The sequence below is a fragment of the Silurus aristotelis genome (genome assembly GCF_946808225.1).
Source record: "Silurus aristotelis genome assembly, chromosome: 12".
Lineage (NCBI taxonomy): Eukaryota > Metazoa > Chordata > Actinopteri > Siluriformes > Siluridae > Silurus > Silurus aristotelis.
The window spans coordinates 26293438-26310018 of NC_139585.1; the positions used below are offsets into that span (position 1 = coordinate 26293438).

At 41.1% G+C, this 16581-nt stretch overlaps 2 protein-coding genes across 2 annotated transcripts in view; one reads left to right on the forward strand and one right to left on the reverse strand.

Annotated features, from left to right (window-relative positions):
• prkar1ab (protein kinase, cAMP-dependent, regulatory, type I, alpha (tissue specific extinguisher 1) b) overlaps positions 1-16581 on the reverse strand; it is a 216246-nt gene that overhangs the window by 69303 nt on the left and 130362 nt on the right. The window lies entirely within an intron of this gene.
• Positions 831-16050, forward strand: ubtd1b (ubiquitin domain containing 1b). Its single transcript, XM_083557204.1, has 3 exons — positions 831-1196; positions 12254-12481; positions 13148-16050. The coding sequence occupies exons 1-3, from the start codon at positions 1118-1120 to the stop codon at positions 13525-13527; spliced, it is 687 nt and encodes a 228-aa protein (XP_083413330.1). The 5' UTR covers positions 831-1117; the 3' UTR covers positions 13528-16050.

The window sequence follows — 16581 nt, forward strand, 5'->3', positions numbered from 1 at the left end:
GTTGTTAGATTTGTTATTTATATTAAATACAAATAAATAAATCATTTACAAGATCCGTTACGTACGAACGGCCGAATCGAAATCCGCGCATGCGCACTAGGTGAAGGGGAGCTGAGGCTGACCAGTGAGACGCTACAGTTAACAGGGAAGTCTGAGGCGAAAAAAGAACAAAATATATAATAGATACATTTACGGCGAAATAACGATTGAGTTCGACAGCTGACATGGGTGTTAGTTAGGACTACTCGTGAGTGTGGAGTGAAACCGGAGAGGTTTGAGGTAAAACGGGGTTGTTTTTCCTGACAGGAATAACTCCCCCTGTGTGTGAGGAGTCGGAGTGAAGCTCGTCGCGGTGAAGTAAAAGAAAACCTTTTTTGTCTTTTATACACAAAAAAACTAAAAAAAATTGACATTTTGGGGCACATTTTAGTCACGAAACGTTGCTAAGTGACACAACTAATGTGATTAGTTTAGCTAATTAACTAAACTAAACTAACTAGTTCAACTAACCCATTTGGCTCGAGCCAAATCTCGCGAGACCAACTTTTTTTCAGAAATAGAAACCAACTTAAAAAAATTGTTCATCCAATTTAATCCGATCTCAGATACTTTATTACTCAATAATAATTACTTAGTAATGATTCGGATCAGACGCAGGCATCGGTGTTAGACGGGTTTTCTATCTATCTTCATCTTCATTGTATCTCCAGACCCTTGAGGAAGGATTTCTACTGCAGGACCTGAGAAACTGAGAGAACTTTCGTTGGTATTAGGAGAAAAGACAGTAAAGGATGCAGGGGATCACCTGTACATGTTTCTACACGTTTCAGTACCTGTTCTTTCAAAGTGATCTCTACCTGTGAAGACGCTTAAATAATCTAAAAAGTTCTTTTAGGTATCTAACCGAAGTGAGGAACGACTTAACTAACTCGCTCATCCCGAGTCTGATCTCGGCAGACGAAATATTGCAATCGAACCTGGACGTTTCCTCCATCGTAATATTAAGACGTGATTTTTGAAAATTGATGAAAACGTCGCTTGCTTAAGGAAGACAAGGGCCGAGAAGGTTTAAGAGTCGTGACCAGACTGCGATGTGGCCCCTGTGGATCTGAGCACCATGGGAGGATGTGTGGGGAGAGAGCGCCCCGAGTCCCAAGGCTCGTCCCGCCGAGGAAGAGGCCAAAGGAAACGCGGAGGTAAGACGCCGACTTCTTCTGTCGCAAAAGTCGAATATACTGGTTTCGTTTCTCTCACTTGTGAACAGGTCCTGATTTATTTCTGAGACAACCCATTTGAGATGTTTTTCCGGCCCGGAACGCTCGAGTCGGATTGGATTGGACGCGCCGTCCACCGATGAGCTGGAGGGGTGTAGCTTTGTCTAATTGGTGGCCAGGGATTCTTCTGAGTCTTCAGAAGATGGGAAGATCGTCTCATTTTAGTGACTTGTTTCTTTAAAACTTGTCATCAAAATGCAGGAGTCTTATTTTGAGTGGTTTAGTTCATTTGATCAGATAGTTAATTTTCAACACGTCTGCATAAACGAACTTCAACTACACTTCCCATGATGAAAATATGACCATGCCGTTTCTTTTGTCACGTGTATCGCATAATTATTCTCACAATAGCATTTGGAAAACGGAGAACTCTGATCGATTACATCGTAAAGTTTCTAGGAGTGACGTGATAAAAGAACGATTTAGACTAGAAGAGTCGAGAGATGAACCACTTAATTCTGTTTACGGTACATATCACAGAAATTTTGCAATGTTTTGCTTGTGAGCGTCCAGTAGAAAGTAAACGACTCGCTCTTCTGAATCAAAATGAACGATAAGTTTATGAACGCCCCGTCAAGACTTGGCCGCATTCGCGTAATTCCCGTGAGAAGTTAGCAGCTGCACGGCGCTCCGATGTCACACGGGGGATGTTGTTTTTGCCAGTGTAGTTACAACAGGAGGAAAGAAAGACAATCAGAGATATCAGACACGAGCGATCACAGAGTGGTTTGTGGCCTAAAACGTATGATAGGGTGCAGATCTTTTTCCAGTAACGCTCATCATGGTGATAAGGAGGAATCTAACCTGGTGGAGACGACAGACTCTGGATTCCCGGAATGCACCGTGTTCATATGATGACTCAGTTGTTCCGAGTGAGAGGAGAGGCTCATAATTTAGCATGAATGTCAGAGTTGGGAAGAATGAAGGCTTAAAGCTCTGCTGCATCTCACAAAGTCAGCTCATATCCTCGAAGCCATCCTAACAAAGTGTCACGTTTGTATTTTAAATCTTTTCGAAAAGCCCTAAATGAAGTTAAAACGGATCTTTTGGAGCACATCGATAAACCACCGGATGTGGCGTCAGGTTTGGGAAATGCTGCTCGAACTTCATGTCAGCATTTTGCATACATACAGGTTTCCGAGTACCGTGCGAAAGCTGTGTTCTCGATGCAGATTTAATAGGCCATAGTACGTGAATACGCAGGCCCGGAGGGTCATGACACACTTCTGCTATTTTAGGTGCAGATCAGCATTTTACAAGATGTAGGTTAGAGAGTCACCAATCCAGCCTGGATGAGCAACCAAAGTTCAAACAGCATTAGAGCGAGTAGCAGGACTGCGGCGTTCCAGCTCAAGCGCAATGCAGGTCTTAGTGATGTAGAACATAGAATTCACACCGAGACACCAACAGTTTATATTAGGGATGTAACAGTACACAAACTCACGGTTCTGTACTTCCCTCGGTTTTTAAGTCACGGTTCGTTTCAATTTGGGGAACGTTTAGGGGGAAGAAATGCGAAACATAAAATCGCTTGTTTTGTTTTTTTATTTTGTTAACGCCAGTTTATTATTATTAACATTTGTGAATATCAACAGTTTAAATTTGTACAAAAATGTTTTATCAAATGCTTAAATAATACAGAAAATGCTATTTTATAATATTATATAAAAATTTAATGTATAAAAATAAAATAATAAATTGGCACAAATTAAATTGATTAAATAAAATGAAATAAATGGAAATAATGTAATTATTATTCCCTCGATGTGCAGAATTGTTGGGATCTTCTCCTCTTAAAGCTGAAAATCAAATGCTAAAAGAATCAATATCGCGAGACTCATAAAAACGTGACGCTGCGCTAACTCTCGTTTCTTTTCTTTTTATACCCTGCCATTGTTGTGTATGTTTTCAAGTGTAATAATATATATATCTTTTTAAATGCGCTCAAAGTGTCAGGTGGTCTCAGTCTGAATGTATTTAATACGTTAATTAAAAATAAATGTAATATTTAAAACGAGAAGAAAATGTTCGCGTCCCGCCTCAATGACTACGGTTCCGTTACTGCGACTGTCCCTACTAATGCTTATTTGTAGCCTGGTGATGGGTGTTAGCTTCTACACACACGTGCTCGCGTATACCCCTGTTCCTGTTTGTTTGGAAATAATATTCTGCCTGATTCTCACACACGTGGGCGTTCCCGTGACGTGAGAGGAAATTTCCTGCCACCGGAACCCGAACAAATTCTCAGGGTTCAAATTTAGATGTAGATCGAATGCACTAACCGTTTTGAGAACCTTATCGTCCACCGCTGACATGATAAGTGGCATCCCGAACATCTGCACCGGGTGTGTGACCTATAACCTTTTATGCAAGGTCTCTGGCTTTTTTGTTTGTTTTGACAACGTAAACACAAGGCGCTTGCATAGTAATACAACACAGTTGAACATTGGGCCGAACGCAGGGAAGGTTTGCCGTGTTTGAAATCTTGGTGCTCGCTGTAACCATCAGATGTTCACGATTTCAGCTTCTCGACTATCAGGTTTTGTTCTATGTTCACCATACAGGGTTCACTCATGTACACTACTTATATTTACTTTAGCAGGATAGAAAACATATTATACAGAGTCTGTCAGAAGTTTGAAAAAACAGTTTCCACGCTGTTCTGTTTCTATGCAACAATCGAAGAAATGTAACTGTATGAAGATAAATAAATGTCCACGTTATTTTCAATAAAAAAATCTTCCCTTAGTGTGAATTCCAGCTTTATACACATTTGGACAGTTTGTTTCTCCAAACATTCAGCTTTTTGTTTGCTCTTTAAATAAAGCTTAAGGATTTTGAACGTTCGCTTCGGTTCCAATGAGCCGCAGTACAGACGCATTTGCTCAAGTATGATATGTTCAAGTATGAACCGATAACCATGTTGGGGCTGAGGCAGTCTGCTAACATCTTCTCTCCTATTCTCTGTCTTACTCAAGTAATTCTGTTAAAGACAAAAATGTCCAATTTGCACTTTCTTCCATTCATTCATTGTCCAATTTTAGTGTGATTTTGTCTTTTACTGAAAGAAAGGAATATGCATGTGCTTCAAAAACCAAAAAAGAAAGTGTTTCCACAATTTTCACAGCCATTGTATGTAAACGAGTTGTTGAGTATTAGTGAAAAAAAAATCACTTTCTCGTTCGGTTTCAGTTGCCTGCTTGTTTGTAATGTTTGAATTTGCTTATCTAATGTCGAGTCATGCTGATGTGTTCTCACTGCTAGTGCGTAACGCTCTTTACACAACAGTCTTTCCTGAGTATTCCGGAAACTTTCTTGCTAATAAACAATTGTCATGTGGACAACACTTATTAACATGCCTATTAATGCTTAACCATCCCTGATAAGTTTATGGCTATATAGCTATATCTAAGCCATGGCTATAAAAGGACTGTTTGGTGCTGATATCATGTGTTTTTTATTGCCAGGAAAAATCCTTTGTATATTATATACACAGAAACTGTTTAAAGATCCTGAGTGCCTGATTTGTAGGCAGGTTTCTGCTCAGGTTCAGCATTCTGTCCAGTGCCATGTCTCCACCCAGACCTCATTTTCCCCCAGCTAAAAAACGTGAAAATGATATTTCCATAAGAATAAATCAGTTTAATTGGAGCTTGTTTGTGTAAGAGGCCTTGTACGATGGTTGATGTATCGTGGACAGAAAGGTGAAACGGACGAACTGTGCATTTTCACAGCGTACAAAACCAAAACATGATTGAACATGCAGGGGTTTTGAAAAAAGTTGATTGCAGCCCCCAAGCAAAAAATGTAGCTGATCCTTTTCACGGAGCAGTTTGTAATTTCGGTTCTCCTCCCGCCACGAGTGTGTAAACACCGTTAAGCTGTGACTCGATGCACAAAACACGTATCGATGTACACGGCTGACTAAGGAAGATTTACTGCTGTAAATGATAAAGCCTACAGGACGAACCTGTATAACCTCGGGGGACATTGTAATACACACCTACAGAAACCAGCCCTCAATGGGTTATCTTTATTGACAACATAACGTGTGTTGTTTTGGACACAAGATAATATAATCAATGGCGAAAGACTTGTGATCGTTACAGAGGAGTGTTGTGACCTTGGGTGCGTCTCAGGCAGGGAGTCGACCGCTTTAAGTTCTTTCAGTGCACTGGACCATTAACTCCATAAAAATAATCCCAGAATGCACTGCAAAAACCAGGAGGAAAAAGAAATTGCAGAGGAAATGCAAGTATTGTGTTGTAGCTACTTGTTTACTTGATTTGATGGGGGTTTTTTTGTTTGTTTGTTTGTATTTGAAATTGTTGGGTTTGACTGATGAGGACATTCGAGCAGGGGAAATTTTAAACTCGAGAACGTAGTCATGTTTCAGAGACAGGGGCCTCCTTACCAGGGCCCAATCTCGTGTACACCATGTGCGGCTTCACGAGGCGCCCCTTCTTCCTAACGCTTACTTTCTCCCTGAGCAAAAGTTTGTGGACAGCCGGGCTTAAGGTTGTGTGCTTTTTGAACATCCCATTTCACATTTGCGCTTATGACCCCCACTCTTCGGGGAAGATGTTCCACTAGATTTTGTGGAGATTAATTCAGCCACAAGGATGTTAGACATAGGTGATGTGAGGAGGCCTGAGGTTCAGTCAGCATGAAAAATCTATCTTCAAACGTGTTCAGTGAAGTTCAGAGTTCTATATCAGAGATCTTCCACTCGAACCCATGTTAGGCATGTTTTCATTTAGCTGGGTTTGCGCACAGGAGGATTTCATGCGGGAACAGGTTTGGGTCTCCTAAAACCTGCCAATGCCTTCATCTGTATCGTGTAGCATGGTATGTGGGTTGGCAGTGCAATGGTGAAAGCGAGCAGGTACACCTTACTGAAAGAGACACTTGAGACCTGCGTAGACCTTAGCAGCCATTTACAGGGTTTCTGTGGGATCTAAAAATAAAATTTTATTTAAAATTTCAAAATTTTTAATTAATATTATTTTCTCTTTTCTAGGTCTTTAAACATTTTTCACCAGGTCTTAATTTCTCTTTGTAACGCTCCCTCTAATGCTCATTGAGATGCTCCCTTGTTTTTGTTTGTTAGTTTCCGTTGTTGTAGTTCTTGCTTTTGGCAGTCCAAATAAAATTCTCTGTATTACGACTACAAATGAGACCGAACATGCAACAGCCAATCAGCTTTCCGTTATTGGAGCGAATCTCTCTCGGATTTTACCACAGACTTAAGACGGATTTTATTTGTCGGCTTTGTGGAAATGCAAGTTTAGTCCTACTTGGCAAAACCTGCAGAAACCCTATATTCTCAATAAGTCAGACTCCATTACGTCAGAGGTTTTTAATCAACACAAATAATCTCCTAAAGCCGTTTGCTTTAGGACCTATGCGATTTCAACAGACTGTTCAAGGTGCCCAGTACAATCAAATTCTTCAATACAGCCTTCGCTAAAAGTTTTGAGAATGACAAATATACATTTTCACAAATTCTGCTGCTTCAGTGTTTTACAGATGTTTTTGTCAGATGTTACTATGGTACACTGAAGTATAATTACAAACATTTCATAAGTCTCAAAGGCTTTTATTGACATTTACTGGGCGTGCAACAGATAACCCACGGATTAATTGCAAATATTTTTAACTTGCGGATTAATCTATATTTTTTTAACGATCGCAAAATGGAAGACTTTTTTGCCTTCCTGCCGCTATTGTTTTTTTAAGCAGTTTTGTAACTACACAGAGCAGTCGTGTTCGCGTGAACGGGGGACAGTCAACAACATCTGCTAACGAAGGAGCAGAATACGTTGAAAAGCCTCCCGAACCATTCAAATCGCATGTACGGGAGCGTTTTCTCGCTGTAACTGTTCTTTTAATAAATGGAAAGCGCATTATCTCCGCCCCTTTTTTGCTGATCCGAACAATGACCTGATAATGCCAACAATAAAAGCGTAATGTGATCGAAGTTACATTAAGTTTATGCAGAAGAGACAATATTTGCAGTGTTGTCCCTGTTTCAAGACCTCTGCTTTTCGCATGCTGTCAATCAATTTCTGGGCCACATCCTGACTGATGGCAGTCCATTCTTGCATAATCAATGCTTGGAGTTTGTGGGGCTTTTTTTGTTCACCCGTCGCTTGACTATTAACCACAAGTTCTCAATGGAGATAAAGTCTGGGGGAATTTCCCGGTCATAAACCCAAAATTACGACGTTTTCTTCCACCCAGTCCATTATTGACTCTTTGTTCCGATTTTGTCATCGGCACAATTAGAGAAGTAAATTAGTGGTCAGGTACACTCTACTTCCGCTTTAATTCAAACTCGAGCGTCCGAATGTGTGTAAGATTTTTATATTGCACTCTAATTGTAAACCAGCAAACATACTAAATTGAATTGAGCCATACAGGCTCAAGATCAAAAGGATGATACATCAGTAGCTTCGGTTTTGAAGTTTAAAAAAAATAAAAAATAAAAAATGCTTTACAAAACAAAACATCTACTCAATATTGTAACATGTCGTTGAGGACTAATACAGTTGCGTGCAGTTTGGAAACAATCCCCACTCAGGAAAGTCTCCAGGAAAGAGGCGATTATGCTTTCCGTTTTCTGGGTAAATTGACATGCTGGGTAAATTGACACGCTTTTTTTTTTTTTTTTTTGCTTTGCTTTGCTTTTAGAGAGAGAGAGAACCTGGTAAGGTAATGACACAGCTATGAAGTGAGAACAAGAGCTTTCTCATCTCTCGGACACTCCACAGCATTGCATTGAATTGAATTCTAAACGGTTTCAACGTTTGCATATATTTTTCTATGTTAATAAATAAAGCGCTGTAATTGGGGGTAAAAACACTCCAGACCAAAAAAAAACCGCTTAAAAATATTTACTTTGATGGTGTTGTACAACTGAGCAGTACAGGGTGAAACGGGCCTTGCTCAAGGGGTCTAAAAGTGGTAGTGCTTGCCCTTGGTCATGCCCTTCCAATTAGTAGTCCAACATCTTATCTACTGAGCTCTTGCCCCAGGGGAAATCCCAGGAGAAGCCCTTACTTAAGCTACCAGGATGTGTGGATCCACTTTGTAAATGCCCTCTCCTGCCGTTCTCCCATTGTTTATTACAGGAGCTGAGCGCTGTAATTCTACGTTTCCTGGTCTGTGTACGTCCAGACCCTTTTCTTCCTCTCTCTCTGAAATATGAAATGAATCATTAGACAGGAAAGGTTTCTATACTATATGAGTCCTGCTCCAATCTTTAGTTTTCTTTCGGAGGTCTCTGAGGTTTTGTCATGTCCCCGCTAACTAAGTCTCTTTCCTCCTGTCATGAAGTAGTGCGAAAAAGACGCAGCGGGGCAAATCCTGATTACGTGGCTGCACCTAAGCCGCCCACGCTATAAATAATTTGTTTGGATGAAAGGTGACCTTTTAAAACCATCGGTTGTTGCTTCACTTGCCGCCAAACATCGTAGCATCTTTTCCACAACTCCACACACACACACACACACACACACACACACACAGACACACACAGAGTGATATCTTATTTTCGGTTTTATTCCTTCCCATCGACACAGTTTTTGACGTGGCGCTGTTTATCAGCTGCCTCGCGTACGGATGAGAGGGTGTTTAGTTAATGAGAAGAGGGTGAAAAACAGTGAAGGCAAGTGGTGGGCGGCAAACTGATAGAGGTTTTCAAATAGTTTTTCCTCAGCGGTCGAGCAAATGCAGTGTATTTACCACCGCAACATAGTGTGGGCCCCATAAACAGAAAGCACAGCCTTCATAACGCACCAGTCGAAAACCGTGGTTTCTGCTGCCACTAAATCAGTTACAAGCAAAAACTGAAGCGTAAATCAGACTCCGTGTTCAGTTGATCTGCAGCTTGGGCTTAGCTGGGTGGAAGTGGCAGAAGTACATGTCATTTTGTTTCAGAATCCAGAAAGGTTCTTATTGATTCCCACTTCCCAGCATACAGGTGTTTGGGGTATTAGTATGCTTTTTTCCCCCTCTTTGCTTTAGGAAGGTGTCTTTCTCTGACATGCCTGACTGCCCTTAGCTTTATAAAAGCAAAGCCCACTCTGTAGATAAGCCTCATGTGCTCATGTGTCTCATATGCTCGTGTTTTCGTCCAGGCAACTGATTTTCAATGATTATATTATCTCCCAGGCCATTGTGGCCGAGTTATCATGTGCAATGGTGCCATTGTTGACCCAAAATAGGGGTCCTGTTGTGTTCTGCGTCGTTGTGCGCATGCCTTATTGTCTGGATAATGGCTTTTGCAGGCTGTGTTTACCCAAAACGCGCAGTTAAAGAGGGAGCGACCATGACTTCCTCGAATAAACAGCTGGAGCTCGTGACGTTAATCCGTGCATTATGGTGACTTTATGTTCCACGGACTGATCCGATGGAAATCTAGTGGATCTTCAGTTGTCATTCTACACATATATAATAATAAGGATTATTATATAAAAACATTTTTTTATTTTTTAATCTAGGAGCATAATCTTTTGGGGAGTGATCGCATATTTTATACATAGAGAAAGTCATTACAAAACGAGGCTCTTTTGCTGCAAAGGTCCCTCATAAGTGTAATTGAAGTTATTAACGTGCTTTTCCACCTCTTCACATTTGTCATGCGAAACGGGAAAAAACATGCCTCAACAAAAGTGTGTGTTTAATGTTTAATAGTAAGAGCATATAGAGTCTATAAAAAACCCACTGTAACTGCACTTTTACGGTTACAGGCCTGAGTGGCTGCTGGTGCTGTTCTGCTTCAGAGAATGTTAAAGATTTGTGCAAATCCACAAGGGTGTTGTTAAAGTCAGGTACTGGTGTAGGTGAGGTGAGAAGGCCTGGAGTGCAGGCAGTGTTCACGTTCATCCCAATGGATTTCAATCCTTTGTGCACAGGGGCTGTACAAATTTACTTTGACCTAACAAATCTATAAACGTCCAGATGCTCCATTTTATTTTTACTGAAAAAAAATCCTCCCTTAGCATGAAGAACAGCTTTATACACACTCAGCATCTGGACGGTTTGTTTCTTTAAACTTTCTGCTGATATACTTTGCTGTGCCTTTTGTTAAACTCGCCAGAGATGTTCTTCACCAGTTGGAGATTTATTTACAATCCAGTTCATCCCGGTGCAGTTCAGTAAGATTTAGGTGCGGTGTCTGTGTTCCATGATATATAACACTCCAGACGACCGTTTGCTCTCTAAATAACGCTTACACAACTCAGACGTACGCGTCGACTCATCGCCTTGTTGCATGCTGAAGTCGGTTCCTATAAGCCGCAGTCCAGACGGAATCGCATGGTGTATGTTGAAGTGTGGAACGGTAGCCATGTGGGTTCAGGATTCCTTTCACTTTTTCCGGAATAAGTCTCCAACCTTCCCTGTTCCAAAACAACTTCAAACCATTAAGCTTCCACCTGTGGGGGTGAAGCAGTCTGCTCACATCTTCTCTCCTGTTCTTAATCTTACACACAAGTTCTTCTGTACGAGCCAAAAATCTCCATTTGGACTCCACAGAAATTTTTTTCGGGTCGTTCACTGTCCAATAATTGTTTGTTGTCTCAAAAGACATAAAAGACTTGGTGTTACTCTTTCCCAGCTATTGATTATTTTAGGAACCGAGTATTCTGCCGAATATTCCATCTGTGAATCGATTAATCGAATATAAAGTACTTCTTCTTTAATAAAGCACAATGCTAAATACACAATAGAATATAAGACGAGTCTCTTAAAAGACGAGTCGCATACAAGAATATCTGTAAAAACTAAACCCATTTAGTGCATTTAATTGCCATATTACAGTTATATTATTATATACTCTGTGTGTGTGTATGTATATGTATATGTATGCATATCGGTGTGTGTGTGTGTGTGTGTGTGTGTGTGTGTGTGTGTGTGTGTGTGTGTGTGTGTGTGTGTGTGTGTGTGTGTGTGTGTATGTATATATATATATATATATATATATATATATATATATATATATATATATATATATATAATATAAATATAAATAGAGGGCAGTGGTGGTCCAGTGTTTAAGGCTTTGGGTTACTGATCATAAGGTCAGGGGTTCAAGCCCCAGCACTGCCAAGCTGCCACAGTTGAGCCCTTGAGCAAGGCCCTTAACCCTCTGTGCTCCAGGTGCGCTGTATCATGGTTGACCCTGCACTCTGACCCCAGCTTCCAGACAAGCTGGAACATGTAAAATTCTGGGGGAGTGGTAGCTCAGTGGTTAAGGTGCTGGGTTACTGATCGGAAGGTCGGTGGTTTAAGCCCTGGGATCGCCAAGCTGCCGCTCTTGGTCCCTTGAGCAAGGCCCTTAACCCTCTGTGCTCCAGGGGCGCCGTCTCATGACTGACCCTGCGCTCTGACCCCAGCTTCAGAGCTGAGACATGGGAAGAACGAATTTCATTGTGCTGTAATGTATATGTGACAAATAAAGGCTATTCTATTATTTATATACAAATATATAAATAAAAATTTTAAAAATCTATTTCAGATGGCTTCAAAATCTTTGTTTTAGTTTAAAATGATCCCAAACTTTGAAAACTTTCTCCATTTTTCATTCTGCAGCATCTTCTGTGTTACCTGTCCAGAGCGCTCCAGAGTTTAGCGGGTGGTGTGCCAGTAATAATGGTCCGTGGGGAAACACATTGCTCCCTGTGTAGTTAAATGGACTAGACGAAGCAAATGATTTGCCTTGATGCTTTTTTTGTATTCGAAGTACTCAAGTTACTCAAAGAATCATTCTCATAAAATCCTTCTCTAGAAATATCCCCATGATCATTTCTAGAAATGGGGCTGGTTATAGCGTAGACTATTGTATATAAAACTATTTACAAATTAGATTAAATTATGGTATATTATCATAATTGTTTATTACACATGAATGCTGTTGTTTGATTCTGCGTGATGCAGTGATTTGTTAATGAGATGTACCATCCTAATTCACACAGCACGCAACGAACCTCTGAAGAAGGATAAGCCCAGGTGGAAGAGCGACTACCCCATGACAGAAGGGCAGCTCCGCAGCAAGAGGGACGAATTCTGGGACACGGCGCCGGCTTTCGAGGGCCGCAAAGAAATTTGGGACGCTCTGAAAGCGGCCGCTGTTGCACTGGAATGCAACGACCACGAGCTCGCTCAGGCGATTCTGGACGGAGCCAGCGTCACTCTACCACACGGTGAGAGAGTCGCGATACCTCGTAAATAGTTATTTTCAGGGTGTAATACCGCGATTTCCCACTTTAGTGGGTGATCTCGCACTTTCAAACGGTCAACTAACGCTACACGAGCAATAATCCTGCCTTTACCCTTCTCCCTGGGCCAGTTATTATAGATTTAACCAGATACCGTGTCTGAATAATTACAATTCTAAATCCAATTCCGCTGTTTGAGATGCATTATGCAGGTTGGCAAGTTGGAATTTCTGTGGGGTTTACCAGTTTAATGCAGGGAATTGGTTGACTGTAGCAGTCGAATTTCACTACTCGACTCAAATATTAGATTTAGATATTGGTTTTAATACCGCATCATTTCCAAAGGGAGTTTTTTAAATATATCAACACAATTGCCCTGTTTATTTTTCTAAAATATAAAATTTGCAAAAAAAAAAAAAAGAATGTATAAATCTAATTCGGATGCATTTGAAAATGCCGATTTTGTCTAAAGTCTATAATAGCATACATAGAGATTGTAACATAACGCGTTATAGTTATAAAAAATGATTATTTTAGATGTTAAATAGGGTCTTTATAATCTTATGCGTAATCAAATGCATATTCAGAAATTTTGAAATGAAATATGTCTAGGAAACCTGTGAATATCAATGTCCGTTTCCATCCTTGTAGGATCTCTGACCGAGTGCTACGACGAGCTCGGCAATCGCTACCAGCTGCCCGTGTACTGCCTGGCGCCGCCCGTCAACCTGATCACAGAGAGGAGCGAAGAGGAATCCCTGCCAGAAAACGCAGACGCCCAGACGGCCCCCAAGAAGGAATTCCAGCTCAAGGTGCGCCTCTCGACAGGCAAGGACGTGCGTCTCAGCGCCAGCATGGCCGATCCCGTGGGCCTGCTGAAGAAGCAGCTGCAGGCCCAGGAGGGCATCGAGGTGGTACGCCAGCGCTGGTTCTTCTCCGGCAAACTGCTCACGGACAAGACGCGCCTCCAAGACACCAAGATCCAGAAAGACTTCATCGTCCAGGTCATTGTGAACCAGGCCGACTTTTAAAGCCAGAAAGAGCGCAGAGAGAATGCAAGAAGGGTAGAGGGCTGCTTTTTGTGCTTTCTTTCCTTTTTTTTTTTTTCAGGAACAGAAAATCGCTGAAATACAAGAAAAGACAGCAGCATATGATGCCCACTTCCTGTACATGATTATTTATCTCTGCCTTTTTGTCTTACCTTGCAAAACTTCTAGTTTCTAAACGAAAGAATGAAGACGGACGTCACGTGTCGGATCATCACTTTACCTGGCTGGTTTCATGTGGAAAGACTAGCGAAAGTAAAAAAAAGAAATTCTATCTAGAATTTTCTATTCGTATAACCACGAAAGCCTCTTTGAATCTCACCGGGTTAGAAGCGATTGTTCAAAAGAAGTGAACTGGAGGATGAACCGAAAGAGTAATATCTATGCTTGCTTTAGCAAAGTGCCAATATAAACAAGGGTGGGAAAAAAAAGCACATAATCTCTTGACTCTGGAAAGGAAAGAAATATACAGAGGATCGTGTCGACCCATACCTCAGCGCTCCTTCTCCAGACGATGTCTCAAGGCTTTTATTTCTTCACTTTTTTAGAATACAGGAGCTTCATTTGCACACTTGCTAATATGTATAAGCGTCTCTGTGTGTGTGTGTGTGTGTGTGTGTGTGTGTGTGTGTGTGTGTGTGTGTGTGTGTGTGTGTGTGTGTGTGTGTGTGTGTGTATTTGCGCCTTTTAAAATGGGGAAAACAAATCCTATATGCTGATCGTTCCCGAGGTGTGCCTGCGTGTGTTGGCTTCGAAGCCAACGTCTCTTCGATATAAAAAAAAAAAAACCAGGTCTGATTTTATTCTATTTTTAAAAACGTGGCTGGCCCCACGTACGCCCTCGTTTCAAACTCGTATCCCGTGCGACAATTCAGAGCAAAGGCACAAATCTACTATGCAATTTCTTTTTTTTACGTAGGACGACTCTTTCAGTTCACCAGGTTGCCCGTCGCTCTAGACCGCGTAAACGTCTCTACTCGACACGTAGAGATATATATTTTAACGAAACGCTTTATGGAAAAAACCAAGTGCAGTCTAAACAACTCTAATAGATTTGTAAGAGTTGTTTATCTTGTAACCCTAGATCTTATTTGCATCATTTTGTCATTTGGGTTGCGCTTACAATGACGACATTGACGTTCCTCCTTCTTGTTTTACCCGGAAGAATAAAATATGAAGAAAACAATAAGCAGTAAAGTAGTACGCTCGAAAACCAGCAGCGTAGAAGGAGGAGGAAAGGGTGCACCAGTATTTAGCAAACACTTTTCGGTGCGGAAACATCGTTTTTACTTAATTAGACTGAATAGTCCAATCGGTTATTGTAGGGTAAGATTTTAAAGTGTAGAAACAAACAGTACAAATTACAAGCCATAAAATTGTATATAATGCTAATATAAAGGGGTGTGAAATTTTTTTGTTTGTTTGTTTTTGTTTTTTTGTGTTTGACCCCCTGTGACACTCAATATTAGCTCACTGCCTCCTTATGATCCTCCATATGGAAGGTCTATAATTTGTATAATATATATATATAAAAAAGCAGGACTGTCACGTTGCTCTCCCCATCCCACTTCCACCCCAACTGATTGTGCAATACAAATCTACTGTTCTCTAACAGTACAGTTACTTCCTGTTTAGTAAGACACTGTCCTGTCCGACTGAATCACCCCCTCGTCATGATCAGCCCTTATTCATGCTCAGTGTTGTCATTGTATTTTCTCGTATCTCGCTTGAGACCGCAACGTCGACTGTGACCTCCGGTCCGCTAATGAAACAGGTCTGAGAAGATCCCTTACAATAAGCAGAATCTAAAACCCTCATGTTATGACAACAGACATCTAAAAGCTTCTTCTTTTTTTTTTCTTCTCTTTATTCAGCATTTAAGGTAAAATGCCGAATATCGTTTCATGTTTCCCGATCCTACGCTGTACCACGTTGGTGGTTGTTAAACATGAAGTGGGCAAGCTGTGAGCTAATCCGCGAGAACGTCCTCGTCTCCACGAAGGATGTTACTGTACTGTTTTTTTATCATTCTAGAGGTTGCTCGCAAGCATTCTCAAGTTTGTTGTAGTAAAAAAACGGACATGTTCCATCTTGAATAGTGCCTGCGCGAGGTTGACGAATGATTGCGTGTGTTGGGGGGGTTTGTTCTCGTTAAATCTTCGAACATGTACCGAAGAGCTTCGACGCAAAGCAATGGACGCTCCTCTCCGTTTTTCTTCTGACCAGCACGTTTGAAGGCCTCCTTCCCCTTTTACAAGCATCCATAAGCCATCATTCTCTTCTGAAGCCTGCTGTTGTTCTGGGGAGGAGGAGGATCAGGGGAGGATCATGGGTGGAAAGGTCACCTTTGAAAGACTGATGAATCTCAGATTAATGTGTATATTGAGAATTGAAATGTGTATGTGGTTCTAGAATGTTTACACGTAAGAATCCCTTTGTGATCATTTATAAGCCTTTTGTTCTTCCTCACAGATATTTTAAGTATCAATAAAGTCACTCGAAAAACTTTTTTCTCGTAGATGAGCGATTATTGTCTTATGCGGGGGCGGTTCGGGACACCTCACTTTTCCAGCCATATGTGCTTCTCCAAAAAACTGTTGAGAGGCAGATGATTGTAGATGTCATTGGATGTAGCATGAAATCTTTCTTCACTTAAACTTCGAGACCTGAACCTGTTCCAGCATGACAGTGCCTCTGTGTTGAAAGAGAGCTCCATGCTTTTACATGCCTTTCAGAATGAATTTTTCATGCTGACTGAACCCCCTAGGCCTCATCACCTCACCGTCATCAGTACCTGACTTTACTTACACGCTTGTGGATCAATGAATCTCACACACACACAAATCTCCACAAAATCTACTGAAACATCTTTCTAGAACAGTTGAGTTTATTATAACAGCAAATGAGGAAGCGGTGTGGAATGAGAAGTTCAGAAAGCACATTTTATGGTCAGGTGTCCACAAACATCTAGTGTACTGATATAACCCCAATCTACTCATCCCTACACTGGCTACCTGTTAAGGTTCCAATTCGACTACA

What these genes read in the sequence shown, in the direction of transcription:
- ubtd1b (XM_083557204.1), top strand. Translation starts at nt 1,118, where the DNA reads ATGGGAGGATGTGTGGGGAGAGAGCGCCCCGAGTCCCAAGGCTCGTCC. An exon ending in AGGCCAAAGGAAACGCGGAG is followed by an intron (nt 1,197 to 12,253) that starts GTAAGACGCCGA and finishes TAATTCACACAG; the next exon opens with CACGCAACGAACCTCTGAAG. An exon ending in CAGCGTCACTCTACCACACG is followed by an intron (nt 12,482 to 13,147) that starts GTGAGAGAGTCG and finishes CCATCCTTGTAG; the next exon opens with GATCTCTGACCGAGTGCTAC.